The 20548-nt window shown below is 43.4% G+C and overlaps 1 protein-coding gene across 3 annotated transcripts in view; it reads left to right on the top strand.

Moving 5' to 3' along the window:
* Window positions 1–20548, top strand: part of CALCR (calcitonin receptor) — a 490211-nt gene that overhangs the window by 367903 nt on the left and 101760 nt on the right. For all 3 annotated transcript variants that reach the window (XR_014225284.1, XR_014225285.1, XM_082258039.1), the window contains exon 7: window positions 5312–5438. Coding sequence is in view for 1 of the 3 variants with exons in the window: in XM_082258039.1 (XP_082114165.1) it covers window positions 5312–5438 (127 nt within the window). In the remaining 2 variants the exon portion in view is untranslated. The remainder of the gene's footprint in view (window positions 1–5311; window positions 5439–20548) is intronic.

The raw sequence follows: 20548 nt of genomic DNA on the forward strand, positions 1-20548 counted from the left end.
ATCTGAAAGGGGGGGGGAGTATTGCAGCCAGAGCTCCTAGCCTAGATTATGCTGGGGTGTCGGGAGGGGCAAGGTGATGCCCCAGCACTTTTTTTCCCAAGGGCATATTAGGGAGAAGGTAGCACATACTAAGTTCTCTTGACTAGTCATCTTTCGCCTCCTGTCTGGGTCCCCCCATGTATATTTTTTTGTTTTTTCTTTTATATTTCACTTATCCAGTAGTCTTCAGGTTGGTCATGTACCACATAGGGTCTTCTTCCTCATATGATCATGAGAGCTCCTGGCCTAGATTTTTCTGGGGTGTCGTGGGGGCAAGGTGATGCCCCAGCACTTTTTTTCCCAAGAGCATATTAAGACGAAGGTGGCGCATACTGGGTTCTCCCGACTCCTAGTCATCTTCTACCTCCCGCCTGGGTCTCCCGATTTATATTTTTCGTAGTTTCTTTTATATTTCACTTTTCCAGTAGTCTTCAGGCTGGTCATGTGCCACACAGGGTCTTCTTTCTCATGTGATATTATTCAGCAATTGGCACTCTTTGGTGATGCAGAGCGGGGTGTTGACATGATGATGCCTACACAGCTCACTGCATCATTGTATGTGATTGCAGGTGATGTGGTCATGCCCGTGAGCACCCTCACACCCTGCACTCACTGGAAGCCCTGAGTCTTTCAGCCCAGAAGACTAAGGACATCTAGTGCCCTAAACCATTTACAGAGGAGGATAGTACCTGAAAAGGGGGGGGGGGTATTGCAGCCAGAGCTCCTGGTCTAGATTTTGCTGGGGTGTCGTGGGGGCAAGGTGATGCCCCAGCACTTTTTTTACCAAGAGCATATTAAGACGAAGGTGGCGCATACTGGGTTCTCCCGACTCCTAGTCATCTTCTACCTCCCGCCTGGGTGTCCCGATTTATATTTTTCGTAGTTTCTTTTATATTTCACTTTTCCAGTAGTCTTCAGGCTGGTCATGTGCCACACAGGGTCTTCTTTCTCATGTGATATTATTCAGCAATTGGCACTCTTTGGTGATGCAGAGCGGGGTGTTGACATGACGATGCCTACACAGCTCACTGCATCATTGTATGTGATTGCAGGTGATGTGGTCATGCCCGTGAGCACCCTCACACCCTGCACTCACTGGAAGCCCTGAGTCTTTCAGCCCAGAAGTCTAAGGACATCTAGTGCCCTAAACCATTTACAGAGGAGGATAGTACCTGAAAAGGGGGGGGGTATTGCAGCCAGAGCTCCTGGTCTAGATTTTGCTGGGGTGTCGTGGGGGCAAGGTGATGCCCCAGCACTTTTTTTCCCAAGAGCATATTAAGACGAAGGTGGCGCATACTGGGTTCTCCCGACTCCTAGTCATCTTCTACCTCCCACCTGGGTCTCCCCATATATATTTTTCATAGTTTCTTTTATATTTCAGTTTTCCAGTAGTCTTCAGGCTGGTCATGTGCCACACAGGGTCTTCTTCCTCATATGATATTATTCAGCAATTGGCACTCTTTGGTGATGCAGAGCGGGGTGTTGACATGATGATGTCTGCATAGATCACTGCGTCATTGTATGTGATTGCAGGGTGATGTGGTCATGCCCTTGAGCACTCTGACACCCTGCACTCACTGGAAGCCCTGAGTCTTTCAGCCCAAAAGACTAAGGACATCTAGTGCCCTAAACCTATTTCAGAGGAGAATAGTACCTGAAAAGGGGGGGGGGGGTATTGCAGCCAGAGCTCCTGGCCTAGACTTTGCTGGGGTGTCATGGGGTCAAGGTGATGCCCTAGCACTTTTTTTCCCAAGAGCATATTAAGAAGAAGGTGGCGCATACTGGGTTCTCCCGACTCCTAGTCATCTTCTACCTCCCGCCTGGGTCTCCCGATTTAAATGTTGCGTTGTTTCTTTTATATTTCCCTTTTCCAGTAGTCTTCAGGCTGGTCATGTGCCACACAGGGCCTTCTTCCTCATATGATATTATTCAGCAATTGGCACTTTTTGGTGATGCAGAGTGCAGTGTTGACATGATGACGCCTACACAGCTCACTGCGTCATTGTATGTGATTGCAGGGTGATGTGGTCATGCCCTTGAGCACTCTGACACCGAGCACTCACTGGAAGCCCTGAGTCTTTCAGCCCAGAAGACTAAGGACATCTAGTGCCCTAAACCTATTACAGAGGAGAATAGTAGCTGAAAGGGGGGGGGGGGGGGATTGCAGCCAGAGCTCCTGGCCTAGATTTTGCTGGGGTGTCATGGAGTCAAGGTGATGCCCCAGCACTTTTTTTCCCAAGGGCATATTAAGAAGAAGGTGGCACTGCTGGGTTCTCCCATCTCCTAGTCATCTTCTGCCTCCCATCTGGGTCCCCCCATATATATTTTTTTGATTTTTGCTTTTATATTTCACTTTTCCAGCAGTCTTCAGGCTGGTCATGTGCCACATAAGGTATTCTTCCTCATATGATATTATCCAGCAATTGGCACTCTTTGGTGATGCAAACATGGTGTTGACATGATGATGCCTACAAAGCTCACTGCATCATTGTATGTGATTGCAGGTGTTGTGGTCATGTTCTTGAGCACCCTGCATTCACTGGAAGCCCTCAGTCTTTCATAGCAAATGAATAAGGACATCAAGTGCCCTAAAGCTATTACAGTGGAGGATAGTACCTGAAAGGGGGAGGGGTATTGCAGCCAGAGCTCCTGGCCTAGAATATGCTGGGGTGTTGTGAGAGCAAGGTGATGCCCCAGCACTTTTTTCCCAAGGGCATATTAAGAAGAAGGTGGCACTGCTGGGTTCTCCCGACTCCTAGGCATCTTCTACCTCCCGTCTGGGTCCCCCATGTATATTTTTTGGTTTTTGCTTTTATATTTCACTTTTCCTTCTTTATCCAGTAGTCTTCAAGCTGGTCATGTGCCACACAGGGTCTTGTTCCTCATATGATATTATCCAGCAATTGGCACTCTTTTTTGTATGCCGACACCAGAGCGGCCCATTGTTCGCCAGTCAATACAGAATTCGGCCGACAGACAGCAGATTTGCAAGACTGGGCATGCTCAGAAAAGAAAAAACACAGGGAAAGTTAACCATCACATGACATCACTTCTGCAGTAGGCTGTAGTCGTCGGACAAAATTCTTGTGCAGTCTTTTGCACTTTTCAACAGACACGACAGCCCGGGGACAAAAGACGGGCGATCGTTCGGCCGACGATCTGCACGTGTGTACGAGGCATAAGGACATCTAGTGCCCTAAAGCTATTACAGTGGGGGAGAGCACCTGAAAGGAGGTGAGAATTGCAGCCAGAGCTCCTTTTCACATTTTGTCATTTCCAAAGAGACTCTCTTTTAAAAAAAATTAAAGTTGTAGTTGGGCTTTAACCATGGGCAGATGACTGCTGTGAATGGTGACCGCAGTGCTGTGCACCCTCAAAGGGTTAACATATGTGGAAATATTTAAATGATAATCCCCAACACACTTTGCAAGTGTCATACCTGTCCGCTCTTCCAAGGGTTAGACATACAAAGGGTAATACTAGAACCATGTCTGTGCATTGTGGTATCATATGAAGTGCAGTGTATTGCATTAAATGGAATGAAAATACATCAAGCCAGCGCATTAAAACAAATTTGTCTTTTAGCACACCGTGATGCAGACTTGAACCATTATATATTTTTACAGTTATCTGTTATTTATTTACAATACATGATGCATCATATTTGGTGCAGGGATGTACAGTATATAAACTCACTATGTCTGACTGTATTATAAAAAGAACTGAAAAAAAATGTGTTGGTTTACATTTCCATCAAGCAGAAGGAGGTTCAAGCTCCTTTTCACATAGCTAGGTCATCCTTAGCTGTGGTACTGAAATAGCCTGTCTGTTAAGTTCAATAGCTCAAGCCTAAATTTACATACATGTGTGTGTCAGAGTCCTCCCCCTTGTCTACCTGGCAATGTGAAGATAAACAGCTTTCACCATGTGAATAATCTTTTATAAGGGAAGGAAGGAAGGAAGGAAGGAAGGTAGGTAGGTATAGATGGAAGGACAAAAAGAGGAAGGAAGGAAGAAAATTAAGAAGGCAGATATAGATGGAAGGAAGGAAGATATGGAAGGAAGGAATGTATAGAAGAGAGGAAGATAAAGCAAGGTATAGATGGAGGGAAAGGAAGGTAGATATGAAAGGAAGGTATGAAAGGAAGGAAGATAAGAAAGCAAGGTTTAGATGGAGGGGAAAGAAGGAAGGAAGGAAGGTATAGCAGGAAGAAGGATAAGAAAGCAAGGTATAGATGGAGGGAAGGAAGGAAGATAAGGAAGAAAGGAAAATATAGATGAAAGGAAGGAAGGTAGAGAAGGAAGGAAGATATATTATAGATGGAATGAAGAAAGGCTGGAAGATATATATGTAAGGTAAGAAGGAAGGAAGGAAGCAAGGAAGGAAATTAAGAAGGCAGATATAGATGGAAGGAAGGAAGGAACGTATGAAAGGAAGGAAAATAAGAAAGCAAGGTATAGAAGGAGGGGAAAGAAGGAAGGTATAGAAGGAAGGAAGATAAGGAAGCAAGGTATAGATGGAGGGAAGGAAGGAAGGAAGATAAGGAAGGAATGAAAATATAGATGTAGAGAAGGAAGGAAGATATAGATGGAAGGAAGAAAGGGTGGAAGATATATATATGGAAGGTAGGAAGGAAGGAAGAGAGGAAGATATAGATAGAAGGAAGGAATTTAGAGAAGGAAGCTATAGATGGAAGGAAGAACGGATATAAGATAAAAGGAAGGAAGGAAAATTTGAAAGGAAGGAAGGTAAAGATGCAAGGAAGGAAGGAAGGAAATATAAAAGAAAGGAAGGAAGATATTTATCTTCCATGCATTCTTCCTTCCATCTATATCTTCCTTTCATATTTTCCTTCTATCCATCTATACCTTCCTTCCTTTCATATCTTCCTCACTTCCTTCCATATTTATCTTCCATGCATTCTTCCTTCCATCTATATGGAAGGAAGTGAGGAAGATATGAAAGTAAGGAAGGTATAGATGGATAGAAGGAAAATATGAAAGGAAAGAAGATATAGATGGAAGGAAGGAAAAAAGATATACTGTAGTTTGAAGGGAGGAAGTAAAATATAGATAAAAGAAAGGAAGGTAGAGAAGGAGATTTAGATATATATAAGATATAGATGGAAGGAAGAAAAAATGGAAGATATACTGTTTATGGAAGAAAGGACGAAAGATAGAGATAGAGCAAATATTGAAATAGTATTGGTCATAATGAAATGAAAGCATATTTGATCAATAATTGAAGTGTCGCCCATGTTTTGTGTTTTAGGAGCCTGAGCTGTCAGAGGATCACACTTCATAAAAACTTGTTTTTCTCCTATGTCCTGAATTCCCTATTTACTATCGTCCATCTTACAGCTGTGGTCCCAGATTTGGACCTGGTGAAAAGAGACCCGGTAAGCATGAACACTTTTAGTTTGTAATTTCAAAAGAAAATATCTAGCTCTCATTTATTGCTCATCTTCAGCCATCTGACAGATTTCTATATACAGTGTTTTTTGTTTTTTTTATATGAACTTTGAATAGACAAGGACAGGAATTCCCCAGCACTAGGGATTAGCTAATGAGACAGCACAGCAGTGGCAGCCTGCCTTCCAGCACTGCTCAGTCTGAAGTGGTATTAAACCCAAAAGCAAACATTTATTATATTGCAGCTTACCAATTCTTAGATGTGAGGCTGCATTAGAGAGCGTCCCGCTGCTCACAGGTGAGCCGGCAGGCTGTGGGATCTCCGGAAAGGGGTGCACGCCCTGTCACTGCTGCAAAAATCAGATGACTGTATTAGACATGTGCAGCTCGTTTCGTTCTGAATTGAAATTTGGACAAAATTTTCATTAATTACAATATTTACAATAGCAACACATTTAAACGAATCCGAAATAACAAAACAAGGTTTCGGACGAAATTGGAATTTCAAATCAAATTTGAAGCATTTTTAAATTTACGAAGAGAATAAAATAGATAGAAAAAAAAGGAAAGGAATAGAGAAAAATATAAAAGAATAGAATACAAAAAAAAATAATAGAATATAATGGAGTAAACTGGAACAGACTAAAAAATAGTAGAATAGAAAATAAAAAAATGGAATATAATAAAAATTTGAATAAAATAGAATAAATTTTAATTAGAATACAATAGAAAAGAATAGAAAAAAAAATAATAGACTAGACTAGAATAAATTAGAATAGAATAGAAAATAAAATAATAGACTATAATACAGTAAAACAGAACAGAATAAAAAAAATAGAATAGAAAATAAAGAAATAGTATAGAATAAAAAAAAAAGAATAAATTTGAATACAATAGAAAAGAATAGAAAAAAGAATAGACTAGAATAGAATAAAAATAGAATAGAATAAAAAAGAATATAACCATCTTCTGAAATTTGAATTTCAAATAGCATACATTTGAATTTGAATACAATAGAAAATAATAGAATATAGTAGAAAAGAACAGACTAGAATAGAAAATAAAAGAATAGAATTAGAAAATAGAATAGACTAGAATAGAAAAGAAAGAATATAACCGTTTCCCAAAATTCAAATAGAATGAATTTGAATACAATAGAAAAGAATATATTAGAATAGAAAATATAAGAATATATTTGACTAGAATAGAAAAGAAAAGAATAGAACTAAATAGAAAAGAAAAAACGATAGGATGGAAAAGAGAGAATATAACCATGTTCTGAAATTCAAACTTCAAATAGAATAAATTCAAATTTAAATAGAAAAGAATAGAATAGGATAGAAAATACAATAATATAATAGAAAAGAATAGAATAGAATAAAAAATAGAAAAGAATAGAATAGAAATAATATAAAAATATAACTGTTTTCTGAAATTCAAATCTCAAATAGAGTAAATTTGAATTCAAACTCAATACAAAAGAATAGAATATAATAGAAAATAAAAAAATAGAATAGAAAATATAAGAACAGAATAGAAAAAACAATAGAATAAAAAGTCTAGTATTATTTTTCTTTTTTTTAAGGCTTTTTTTCCCTTATTTTCATCTGATGATCTTGCCAGTAAGTCTGTTGTTTTTCAAAAGAGCAAGCTCTCTTGCAGATGTAGCAGTTAGAAGGACAATACAAAGAGATTTACCGCTGACAGAGATGCTTTGCTGTTATTTTTTCATGTAAAACCTTTATCCCAAAAGGAAAGATGGTTTGCTGTACCTTCTTAGCTGGAGTTTGGCTTCTATTTTTATAGAATACCTAAATCTGTTAGTACATCTAACACTCCCCTTCCCCAGATTATCCAAAGGTGTGTGTTTTGCTCCACCATCTAGAGTGGGGGCGTTTTAAAACTTTTAATACAAGAGGTGTGTTACTGACCAGATCACCAGGTGAAAACAGAGGAGGGAAAAAACCTAAAAAATAAAAAAAACGAATGCAGCCATCACATCTAATGATTGGTAAGCTGCAATACGTTACATTTTTGATAAGAAAAAACATTCCCCTCTGGCTGATCTCTGTACATTGCAGGGATTTTAACAACCTTTGTAGCAGATTCCTACCTTTTGTTCTTCTGAAGAAATCATTGTTTGTTCCTCTGTGCTGAGTGGGTCTATTGGGAGGGGTTTCATAATTATCTATCAGCTGTGGCAGCTGCAGGGCTCTAATGCGGAAAGCTGCTGGGCCTGCATCCCTTTAGACGTGTTCCTATTGGGAGTATCTCACCAAAAAATTATATTTTTGTTGCAGGGGATGCCAGAAATCTGACTTGTATCTTAGTGCAGACTTCTGGGAAAATTGGTGAGCCAATCACACAAGCAGGAAATTATGTTTTTTTGGGGGGTGTGGTCAGTATACATTCTATGTACAGGTCAGCTCCAGGTGGCCATATTGCATTGCATTTTCAGAAAATACAACAGCTGCAGATTGAAAAGGAAAGGGCATTTTGAATAACATTCAACTACAATATGATTTGTGTCGCAAATGTATACGCTATATTGTTTTTTCTTTATTTGCTACTTTTTTTGCCACGAAAGTGGAGTTACCCTTAAGGCTGCATTCACATGTCAGCGTATGATCGCGGGCAGAACCGCCGCGGTTCCGCCCCCGATTCAGAGATTTATTGCAAATCGCGGGACGCCTAGCGTTGCCCGTTGATTTGCAATAGCCCCCCAAACGCCAAGCGATGTTGCCGCGATTTACGCCCGCCGAATCGCGGCAACATCGCGCAAACAAAATCGCGGGACGCAATACACTCCAAAGAAGCTCTTGTACTTTTTTGGAGCGTATTGCGTCCCGCGATTTTGTTTGCGCGATGTTGCCGCGATTCGGCGGGCGTAAATCGCGGCAACATCGCTCGGCGCAGTGGATTCGCAGGGTTCCCGCATCGCATATGTGTGAACCGGCACTTACTGATGCCCTGGGGCTGTGTGCGGTCCCTTGCAGTCCTCATGCAAAATGTAGGGCTATTGGTCCTGCATGGTACTTGATGTGAGCAAGCAAGCAGTGGTCAGAGCGTCTTAGGCCTCTTGCACACCGCAGCTTAAAAAAGCTCAGTAACGCTTTTTTTTTTTTTATAGAGCTAAAATACAGCCACTTTATTGTAATGTGCCTGTACACACAGACGCGTAAACGAGTGCCGTGCATTCTTCAGTAAAAACAAAATAGAAAAATCTGCATTTTTGGTCAGTAATTTAGGCCTCTTGCGCGCAAATGGCCATTTGCATAATGCACAAAACAAGAACATGAGAATACGTTTCCACCCATTTGCGCAAAAAATGTGTGCATGCACGCGAAATTGCGCGAACGCATGTGCTCAAATACATACAAAAAAAAATAGATGAAAACGTAGATCCTCAAACAGGAGTATCGTGTGCAAGAGGCATTAACGTGATTGTAAAATATAAAGAAATAATTAATTATTAATAATAATAAATGAAATAATGATAAACAAAGCCTATCCCTCTATAGTGCGTATATTGTCTCAATCCAGAACACTGTCATTTTTGTCTGCTGCTTTGCTCCTCTGCTATCAATCACTTCTTACAAGTTTTCCTGACACCAAGAGAAAAAAGGTGATGGAGGAGGGAGCTCCAGCACAGAGCCTGTGTTTGATAGCCTCAGGTCTGTTCCTGTGTGCTCTGTGAAGGGGGGGGGGGGTCCCTTTCCTCCAATCAGCAATCACTGATCTCTGCAGAGTGTAACTTCATCTCCCCACCTCCTGCTTTTACACAAAGCTGTGTAAATTCTGCACTTTGAATGGAATGTAGAGAAATATGCAGATAAACAGGTACAACTTATGTAGGAGGCTTCATTTCATTTCAAGGCTGTGTATCGTCTGAGACCAGTGACTACTCTGGGTATATGTAAGGGTTTACAACCACTTTCAATCTCTGCAAAAGATGCACCACAAGTAAATCCATTGACTTTGCAGCTTAAGAGTAAGTGGTCGGGGCTCTTTGCACAGAGCTCTGCAGGAGAGAGAGGGTTCAGAAAACAAATCGCTGGACAATTAAGCATAAATCTGTTTCTTTCAAAAGGTCTTGCTATTCTGATTTTTTTGAATATCAAAGGATCTCTTTAAGAAAGGAATTCAATAAAGGAAGTTAATTAGAAGTTCTCATGTACTGCACAGGGAAGAGTGACAACTCTAACCTTTGAAAATTGAACAGTTGATTTTATATTACCAGATAATTCCATAAAAATGTCAGGGGTGGAGGAAATACACTAGATTGTCAAAAGTATTGGGACGCCTGCCTTTACATGCACATGAACTTTATTGCCACCCCAGTCTTGGTCCGTAGGGTTCAATATTGAGTTGGCCCACCCTGTGCAGCTATAACAGCTTCAACTCTTCTGGGAAGGCTGTCCACAAGGAGTGTGTCAATGGGAATGTTTGACGATTCTTCCAGATTGCTCATTGACCACAGTATATTGCAGTGCGTCAGTGCAGTTTTACTGCAGTATATCGTAGTGTGTCAGTGGAGTGTGTCTGTGTAGTGAGTACTCAAGTTAAAATGCACCAAACACCACTTTTCATTGATAAAAGTGCTCCCATGTACACATTTTCCCGTCTGTATTACATTTTGTTAACCACTTTAAAGCGGAGTTCTGGGCACAAAAACGATATTTTTTTTTTGTGCCCGTCCGCTAGTTCAGCCTAACCTGAAAAGGAATTGGATAGTTAGATTTTTTTTTTTTTAAAACTCACCTTGTAATTGACGATCGTAAATACTCACCTATGACAGCTTCCTCCTCCAGCGCCGAGGCTCTCCCCGTCACTTCCTGCCTCGCAATGATTCCTGGGAGCTAAACGTCATAGCTCCCAGGAATCAATGCGCAGCACCGGCCCCGCTCGTCATTTCCGGGCGACGCCGCATTCCCCTGCTAAACAGCTTCTGGGCATGCCCAGAAGCTGTTTAGGAATGCGGCGCCGCACCGGAAGTGACAAGAGGGGCCGGTGCAGCGCATTCTGGGACACGAAGACGCGGAAGAAGACAGAGAAGAGGACCGCGCCGGCTTCAGCTGCCCACAACCGAGATGGAAACGCTGTGGAAGAAAACTTCTAAGTAAGTATTTCTTCTAAAAGGTAAGTGCGAACCGGGACAGATCAGAGGCTAGCCATTGTGGAATGTGCTAGCCCTGACTGTCCCGGGGGTATGTTAAAAAAAAAAACGTTTCTCTGCCCGGAACTCCGCTTTAAGACCGGAACATTTTGCTGCTTAATGACCAGGCCCTATTTTGTAATTCGGCACTGCGTGAGTTTAATGGACTATTGCGCGGTCTTGCAACACTGTACCCAAACGAAATTGATGTCCTTTTTTTCCCACAAATAGAGCTTTCTTTTGGTGTTATTTGATCACCTGTGCAATTTTCATTTTTTGTGCTAGCGACAATTTTGAAAAACAAAACAATATTTTTCACATTCTTTTATATGAAATTCTCAAAAAAAAAAAATGTAAAAATCAAATTTTTTTATCATTTTAAGCCAACTTGTTTTCTGCTACATATTTTTGGTAAAAAAAAAATCGCAATAAGCGTATTTTGATTGGTTTGCGCAAAAGTTATTGCGTTTACTAACTAAGGGAAAGATTTATGTCATTTTTATTGTTTTTTTTTTTTTACTAGTAATGGCGGCGATCTGCGATTTGTTGCGGGACATCAACATTGCGACGGACAGATCCGACCCCTAACTGACATTTTTGAAACTTTTGGGGGGACCAGTGACATTACTACAGTAATCAGTGCTAAAAATATGCACTGTTACTGTAATAATGACAATGGCAGGGAAGGGGGTTAACAGTATTGGTGATCAAGGGGTTAAATGTGACCCTGGGGGCGTCATTCTAAATGTGTGGGGGCGTGGCTTGTGAAGTCATCACAGAGACATGTGATTCTATATAGCAGGATCACATGACATCTGTGATCACTTCAGGGAGAAGTACGGACGGCTGTATTTACATCAGCCGTCCATCCTTCTCTGTCAGCAGCGGGAGATCACCAGTGTCAGGAGGCCATCGGATGGTATGTAGGAGGCTTTGTTTCATCTCTGTGTATCACCTGAGGCCAGTGACTCCACTGGTTACATGTAAGGTATTACAGGCACTTTAAAATAGGTGGCATTGCCTGCTGTTATCAAGCATTCTGTAGACAACCTGTCTATCTAATGATTAGCATACAAATATCTCGTAATTATATTCCTGTCAGTGGGTAATTGATTGAATTAAAGTCTCTAGATATATTAAATTGGGAATTCATTTATGAAATCATGGCACTAGGACTAGTAGGTGCGTTCAAACTCCTTGAATAAATTAGCGAGGCGGTAAGTGTTATGGCCGTGCTTCCTAAGTGCGTGAGACTTGGTGCTATGTAGATTAGAATGGTCACAATGACCACCTGCTAAGGGCTTACCTGTTCTACCTGAAACATTTCTTTCTTATGACTTTATTGAAACATGATTGCTTGCAGAAGAAAAATAGATGAAAAAGTAGATGTAGTCATTATCTGGAACTCAAGGATGGAACAAGGATTTAGTCTTTGGTTAGGATAGTTGGGTGCTCACCTGTGACGGGTACTGGTTTCTTTTAGATGTTAGGTTGTTTTATTTTTTATTTACACTGCAATACAGCATGTTGTTAAAATCCAATAAAACTGCGGTTTTACCTTTTCCAACTTAAAGTGATACTAAACACACGCTGTTTAATTTACATTATTTCTTCTATTTCTGTATGTGGATGATGGCACTATAATTTTCTTAATTAAAAAAAAATAATCCTAGTCTAGCCTGAAATGAAGAAATTAAACTGTAACATCCAAGTGAAAGATATAACACCAGAACAAAAAAAAAAAAAAAAATTCAAAAACAGAATCACTGAGTTGGAAAAAGGATCACCCCCTTCTGACTTGTAAACTCAATCAGGTGTAGCTAATCACCTTCCTAATGGCACACAAAGCCATATGAATTTAATCTGTGATCAGTTGTGCTAAAATTTGATTAGCTCAGCATGAAAAGACCTTTCCTAGAACATTTCAGTCCCTGGTAGTGCAAATGAAGCAAACAATCAACTATGGGTGGAAGACACTGTCAAAAGATCTCCGGAATAAAGTTGTGAACAGGGTGGAAGGTTTTTGGTACAACATAGACCCTCCCTGGATCAGGACGTTGCTCCAAATTTGATGAAAGAGCCAGGAGGAAACTGGTCAGAGAGGCAACTAAGAGGCCTACAGCAACTCTGAAGCAGTTGCAGGAATTTATGACAAAGAGTGGTCATTGTGTGCATGTGACAACAATATCACATATTCTTCACAAATGTGGCTTGTATGGGAGGGTTGCAAGAAAAAAGCCACTTCTCAAGAAAGGCCACATGCAGTCACAACTGAGATTTGGCAAAACGCACCTTGAAGATTCTGAGGCCACATGGAAAAATCTGTTATGGTCAGATGAGACTAAAAGTGAATTATTTGGCCTCAACACCAAACAATGTCTAGCAAAAATGTAATACAGCTCAGTCACTATCCAAATAACATTATTCCTACAGTAAAGCATGAAGGTGGTAATATCCTGTTATGAGGGCATTTCTCTACAGCAGGGACTGGAGTACTTGTCAGGATAGAAGGAAAAATGGATGGAGCAAAATACCATCAAATGCTTGAGGAAAATATGCTGCCCACTGCTAGAAAGTCGTCAATGGGAAGAAGGATTAACTACTAACATGACGAAGACCCAAAGCACACAGCAAAAATGATCACACAGTGGTTGAAGGAGAAAAAGGTAAATGTCCATGCATGGCTTAGTCAGAGTCCAGACCTAAACCCCATTAAAAATCTGTGGAATGACTTGAAGACTGCAGTCCACAAACAGTCACCATCAAATTTAACTGAACTTGAGCATTTCACCCTGCAGCAGGGCCAATTCTTAGCACGGGACTCAGAAGCTAGTGAAAATTAATGGCGCAGCGGTGTCTAATACAGTGATTTCCAGCTTCTAGAGGGATCACACAGTTTTGTATATACATAGTTTTTCATTGGTCCAAGCTGGAATAGCCATTCCTGGAATTTTCCTTTAAAGATGATCTAAACCCTACCTGAATTATTATGTGCTTTCTAAAGCACTGTGTATCATGATAAGTTGCCATGTTATGTTTAATCAAGCAGTGCAACAGAAATTGTTGGGTTTTAAGGTTAGCCTTTGGAAAATGTTCCTCTCTTCTACAGTATAAAACAGCCATTCTCAATCTTTGTACCCCAGAGGAACCCTTAAAATAATTTTTTACGTCTCTGTGATCCTGCGAAAACCAATTTATTGGTGGTGGTCAGAGGGAGGAATGCCCCTCACATTGGTAGCTAGGAGGGAAAATGCACCCTTACGGACAGAAAGAAACAAAGTGTCACGCAGATGGCTCTTTTATGGAACTATGGAGGCATCATCAGAAGGGAGGTCAATCATCCACAGTTCAAGGAACCCCCTATCAACCTCTAGAGCAGGGGGTCTCCAAACATTCTAAACAAAGGGCCTTTTTGTTGTTCTTCAGACTTTGTGGGGGCCAGACTGTGGCCAGTGTAAGTAGAAAATGCCCTGGCGTCAAGGGGAGTAAAAATGCCTCATCACTGGCATTTGTGGAAGGAATAGTGCCCCATCATTAGCATCAGTGGGAGGAATAGTGCCTCATCTTTGGCGTCAGTGGGAGGTATAGTTTCCATCATTGGTGTCAATGGGAAAAATAGTGCCTTATCATTGGCGTCAGTGGGACGAATAGTGCCCCATCATTAGCAGCGGTGGGAGGACTAGTGCCTCATTATTGGCATCAGTGGGAGGAATAGTGCCCCATCGTTGGCGTCAGTGGGAGGAATAGTTCCCATCATTGGTGTCAGTGGGAAAAATAGTGCCTCATCATTGGCATCAGTGGGAGGAATAGTGCCTCATCATTGGCGTCAGTGGGAGGAATTGTGCCTCATCGTTGGCGTCAGTGGGAGGAATAGTGCCTCATCCTTGGCGTCAATGGGAGGAAAAGTTCCCATCATTGGTGTCAGTGGGAAAAATAGTGCCTTTTCATTGACGTCAGTGGAAGAAATAGTGCCCCATCATTGGAGTCAGTGGGAGGAATATGCCTCATCATTGGCTTCAGTGGGAGGAATAGTGCCCCATCATTGGAGTTGGTGGGAGGATTAGTGCCTCGTTATTGGCGTCAGTGGGAGGAATAGTGCCTCATTATTGGAGGCAGTGGGAAGAATAGTGCCTCATCGTTGGCGTCAGTTCGAGGAATAGTTCCCATCATTGGTGTCAGTGGGAAAAATAGTGCCTTATCATTGGCGTCAGTGGGAGGAATAGTGCCCCATCATTTGAGTTAGTGGGAGGAATAGTGCCTCATCATTGGCATCAGTGGGAGGAATAGTGCCCCATCATTGGAGTCAGTGGGAGGATTAGGGCCTCGTCATTGGCATCAGTGGGAGGAATAGTTCCCCATCATTGGTGTCAGTGAGAGGAATAGTGCCCCAAGGGCAAGATAAAGGCAAGCAAAGGGCCATAGTTTGGAGACCACTGCACTAGAGGAACCTTGGAGTTCCATGAAAGCAAAATTGAGAATAGGAGGTCTAAATTCTACATATATGTGTACATTCGCTCAGGGCCAGACTGGGAATAAAATTCAGCCCTGGAAAAAATTTCATACCAGCCCCATAGCATTATTATACCGGCCCAATAGCATAACGCCATTATTTTCTTGTTTATAAAAGGGAAAACCATGCATTTTAAAGCAAATTTGAAGAGTGTACTATCATAGATAAGATAGATATAAAAGCATATAGGGCTTTATATATAAAAGAGCAAATTCTAGTTAAAAGTGCGGACATGGTACAGGAGATGTCAGGGGCTGTGCGGACATGGTACAGGAGATGTCAGAGGCTGTGCGGACATGGTACAGGAGATGTCAGGGGCTGTGCGGATATGGTACAGGAGTTGTTAGGGGCTGTGCGGACATGGTACAGGAGATGTCAGGGGCTGTGCGGACATGGTACAGGAGATGTCGGAGGCTGTGCGGACATGGTACAGGAGATGTCAGAGGCTGTGCGGACATGGTACAGGAGATGTCAGAGGCTGTGCGGACATGGTGCAGGAGATGTCAGAGGCTGTGCGGACATGGTACAGGAGATGTCAGGGGCTGTGCGGACATGGTACAGGAGATGTCATAGGCTGTGTGGACATGGTACAGGAGATGTCAGGGGCTGTGCGGATATGGTACAGGAGATGTCAGGGGCTGTGCTGACATGGTACAGGAGATGTCAGAGGCTGTGCGGACATGGTACAGGAGATGTCAGAGGCTGTGCGGACATGGTGCAGGAGATGTCAGAGGCTGTGCGAACATGGTACAGGAGATGTCAGAGGCTGTGCGGACATAGTGCAGGAGATGTCAGAGGCTGTGCGGACATGGTACAGGAGATGTCAGAGGCTGTGCGGACATGGTACAGGAGATGTCAGGGGCTGTGCGGAGATGGTACAGGAGATGTCAGAGGCTGAGGAGATGGTACAGGAGATGTCAGGGGCTGTGCGGACATGGTACAGGAGATGTCAGAGGCTGCGGAGATGGTACAGGAGATGTCAGGGGCTGTGCGGACATGGTACAGGAGATGTCAGAGGCTGCGGAGATGGTACAGGAGATGTCAGGGGCTGTGTGGACATGGTACAGGAGATGTCAGAGGCTGCAGAGATGGTACAGGAGATGTCAGGGGCTGTGAGGACATGGTACAGGAGATGTCAGAGGCTGCGGAGATGGTACAGGAGATGTCAGGGGCTGTGTGGACATGGTACAGGAGATGTCAGAGGCTGCGGAGATGGTACAGGAGATGTCAGGGGCTGTGCTGACATGGTACAGGAGATGTTAGAGGCTGTGCGGACATGGTACAGGAGATGTCAGAGGCTGTGCGGACATGGTACAGGAGATGTCAGAGGCTGTGCGGACATGGTACAGGAGATGTCATAGGCTGTGCGGACATGGTACAGGAGATGTCAGAGGCTGTGCGGACATGGTACAGGAGATGTCAGAGGTTGCAGACATGATGAGGGGGGTGGGATGAGTGGCAGCAGGGGTGGTGGTGAGGGGGGTGGAATCAGTGGAAGCGGTGGTGATGGTGAGGGGGGTGGGATAAGTGGCAGCGGTGATGGTGAGGGGGGTGGGATCAGTGGTAGAAGGGGTGGTGGTGAAGGGGGGTGGGATCGGTGGCAGCGGGGGTGGTGATGAGGGGGTGGCAGCGGTGGTGGTGATGAAGGGGGGTGGCAGTGGTGGCAGCGGTGGTGGTGATGAGAGGGGTGGGGTCAGTGGCAGTGGTGGTGGTGATGAGGGGGGAGGGATCAGTGGCAGTGGTGGTGGTGAGGGGGGTGGCATTGGTGGCAGCAAGGGTGGTGGTGAGGGGGGTGGGATCGGTGGCAGTGGTGGTGGTGAGGGGGATGGGATCGGTGGCAGTGGTGAGGGGGGTAGGATCGGTGGCAGTGGTGGTGGTGAGGGGGATGGGATCGGTGGCAGTGGTGGTGGTGAGGGGGGTGGGATCGGTGGCAGTGGTGGGGGGGTGGGATCAGTGGCAGGGATGGTGGGGGGGATCAGTGGTGGTGGTGAGATTAGTGGCAGCTATAGTGGTGAGGGGAGATTAGTGGCAGTGGTGATGGGGGGTGCAATCCTCCCCACCGCCACTGCTTCCCCCCCATCCTATCAGGGATAAGATCTGTGGGGGTAATGAGATCAGCAGGGCCAGGGGGCAGTGGTGGAGGTCAGAGGATGGGACCAATAATTGCACTGCTGCTGATTTTTATGACTAACTTGGTCAGTCGATTCATTCACAGTACTGGATGTGTGACTGGTGTGGGACTCTCGGCGCCGTGAGTGACCGTCCGACGTCCGTCTTACTGAGTCACATGATCCACCGCCGAACACCGGCGCCGCGCAGCCGCTCCCGGCAGATGTGATGTCATGCCGCTCATAGCGGCTGACGTCACATAGGAAAGACTTCAGCGGGGCAGGCTGCAGCGGCCATCACAGCGCGGCCGCGGCGCGATCCCAATAGCGGCCGCGTCTTAAAGCGGCCCCACCAATCTTAAAGCGGCCCCAATCTTAAATCGGCCCCAAAGCGGCCCCAGGGCCGGCGGCCCACCAGGAAATTTCCCGATATCCCGGTAGGCCAGTCCGGCCCTGCATTCGCTAGATACAAGTTTAGATCATGTTGATGAAGGAAGGACAGTTTTTTTACTATTACCATGACTATTTGTAGTCTTCAAATCCAGAATCGTACCTCCACTATGGTTTTACAATTGGTCTTGTATTTTACCAGGTTAATATTGCATTTTGTGGTTCCATGTTTGAATACCAGGATTGCATTAGCCACTCAAGAGTGTTACGAGGTCTGCCACAAAGATGATGAAGTTGGTATTTTAGAACCCTGGACAGTTATTATAGATAGCTGTAGAACCTTTGCAATAATGGATGAGCATTAGCTCGCAAAAGAAAAAAAAAAAACATGCACAACCTATTTAGCCACTTGAATGTATATTTAAATATATTGAGCGGACTGTCAGATCTATACATTTTTAGTGGAGTAGAACAAATTAAATTGCAGCCAGTCTAGCTTTTCTCATTATCACACTCAATGAAGTGAATAATTAACAGTATTTGAATAACTGGTGGGAAAAATAGGTATAGGAGAAGGTACAGGTCCTCTGGTAGAAGAATTATTCCCTGTAATAGAATTATGAACTTGCTTGGAATGCTCAGGAGTCTAGATAATTATTAACATATGCAGAAATTGGGTCTACTTTTTAAAGTGAGCCTGTATTTAATACGTAACTTAAAAAAGACCTTAAAAAATTGCAGGTAAAAGCACAGAAGAATCAATCATTTTAAATTCTCACTTGCAGAATTTTATCCTTTCCATACATTATTTTATATTGCACATTATTAGGCTATTTACTGTGCTGGCCAAATGTTTTCTACCTGAAAATACATAATTTGGCTACTAAATGATGGTCATAGATATTTCCTAAAATACTTAGCGCCATCTAGTTGCCAAATGCTGTATTTTCCATTTTAAATCACTGAAAATCTTTGACCAGCAGAAGAAATAGCCTGATAACATTTGTTTTTTGCCCCTTTTGCACAAAATGAAGGTACATCCACTTTCACTGGGCATATTTTTAATAACTACACCCCACGGTGTAACCATAGTCAATATGAGAAAGGGCGTAGATGATGTAGTAGTTTGTCAAAAGCATTAAAACAGCAGTTTTGGTTTTTCCAGACACATTTTTAACCTGTTGTCCTTGCAAGTAGATCTGTTATTTTTCTATTTCTTGTAAGAGATTAAAGTGGAACTTTAGTCAGAAAATTAAGTCCTGCTAGATCACTTCATGGTGGCCCCTTTTGCAGGTAAAGGTAACTACTGTAGGTAAAACATTAAAAATAGGTGCTTAGATTGTTTAATATCCAGTAATACACAGCTTGACACTGCGCTGCACATGTTCCATTGCTCTATAGTTTTAGGCACTGTGCTCAATTTGTAGAGGCAGATCTGCTGACAGCCTCACAGTGCAAAGATTTACTGCTGCTCAGGGGCTCTGGGCTTCAGCAAAATGGCAGCTTCTGGCAAGAAGAAACAGGAATGATGATGGAGGGAATCTACCGCACATATTTATTTTGGTAGCATAATTATTCATTTGAAATGTATGTTCCTTGCTAAACAACATTATTTTTATCACGTTGTTATGGGCAAAGTTCCACTTTAAGCTGTCTAGCAAAAACGGCAGTTAGAGGGCTAAATAAAAACAAATGACACCTGTGGTGTCCTTAACATAATCCTCTTTTTTCATATAGCTAAATAAAACAAAACCTGTTGCTGTAACTGCTAAATAATTAATCACTTGAGTTAGGGTTCAGTGTGTTTGTTTTCATAGAGCCCATTTAACCACCTCCCACCCGGGCCATTGTACATATACGGCCGGATGGGAGTCTCGTCCTTCTGATCGGACGTTCCGGAACGTCCTTCAGAAGGAGCGAGATCGCGCCACCGCGGGCACGCGCAGCGGCGCGATCTCGATGTGCCTGTGTCCCTTGGACACAGAGCAACAAGATGCAGCAGGAGGGCCCTGTGATTGGCCCTCCTGATCACATGACGGCTGTGTCCAATCACAGCCGTCATGTAATGTAAATACAGCCGTTGTAACGGCTTCGATCTCTTCTCCTCCTGACAGATCCTGTCAGTTAGGAGAAGGAGAGGATCGGTGCTGCAGCCGGGGGGATCAGTGAGTATTTCTAGTTACTCACTGATCACAGGGGGGGTCTTTGCTGGTAATCAGAACATTGATTACCAGTGCAGCCCTGGGGGGGGAGGGGGTGCCACCAGGGATGGCAAACAGGGCTCAGAGAGCCTGCCAGTGGTGCCCCCTATCAGTGCTGCCCACCAATGCCATCTATCAGTGCTGCCCACCAGTGCACGTTATTGCCATCTATCAGTGCCACCCACCAGTGCCCATTATTGCCCACCAGTGCTGCCTATCAGTGCCCATCAGTGTCCCCCATCAGTGCCGATCAGTGCCGCCCATCAGTGCCACCTATCGGTGCCCATCAGTGCCGCCTATCAGTGCCCATCAGTGCCGCCGATCAGTCCCCATCAGTGCTGCCTATCAGTGCCCACCAATGCTGCATATCAGTGCTATCTATCAGTGCCACATATCAGTGCCCATCAGTGCTGCATATCAGTGCTACCTATCATTGCCCATCAGTGCTGCATATCAGTGCCACCCCATCAGTGCCACCCCATCAGTGTCTCCTCATCAGTGCCTGTCAGTGCGGCGTCATCAGTGCTCATCAGTGCAGGAAAAAACGTATCTATTTACAAAATTTTATAACCTAAACAAAAAAACTTTTTTTTTTTTTCAAACTTTTCAGTCTTTTTTTTTTTTGTGCACCAATTTGGTTTAGGTACAGTGTTGCATGACCGCGCAATTGTCATTCAAAATGCAACAGCGCTAAAAGCTGAAAATTGGTCTGGGAAGGAAGGGGGTTTAAGTG

Source organism: Pelophylax lessonae (assembly GCF_965119305.1).
Source record: "Pelophylax lessonae genome assembly, chromosome: 5".
NCBI lineage: Eukaryota > Metazoa > Chordata > Amphibia > Anura > Ranidae > Pelophylax > Pelophylax lessonae.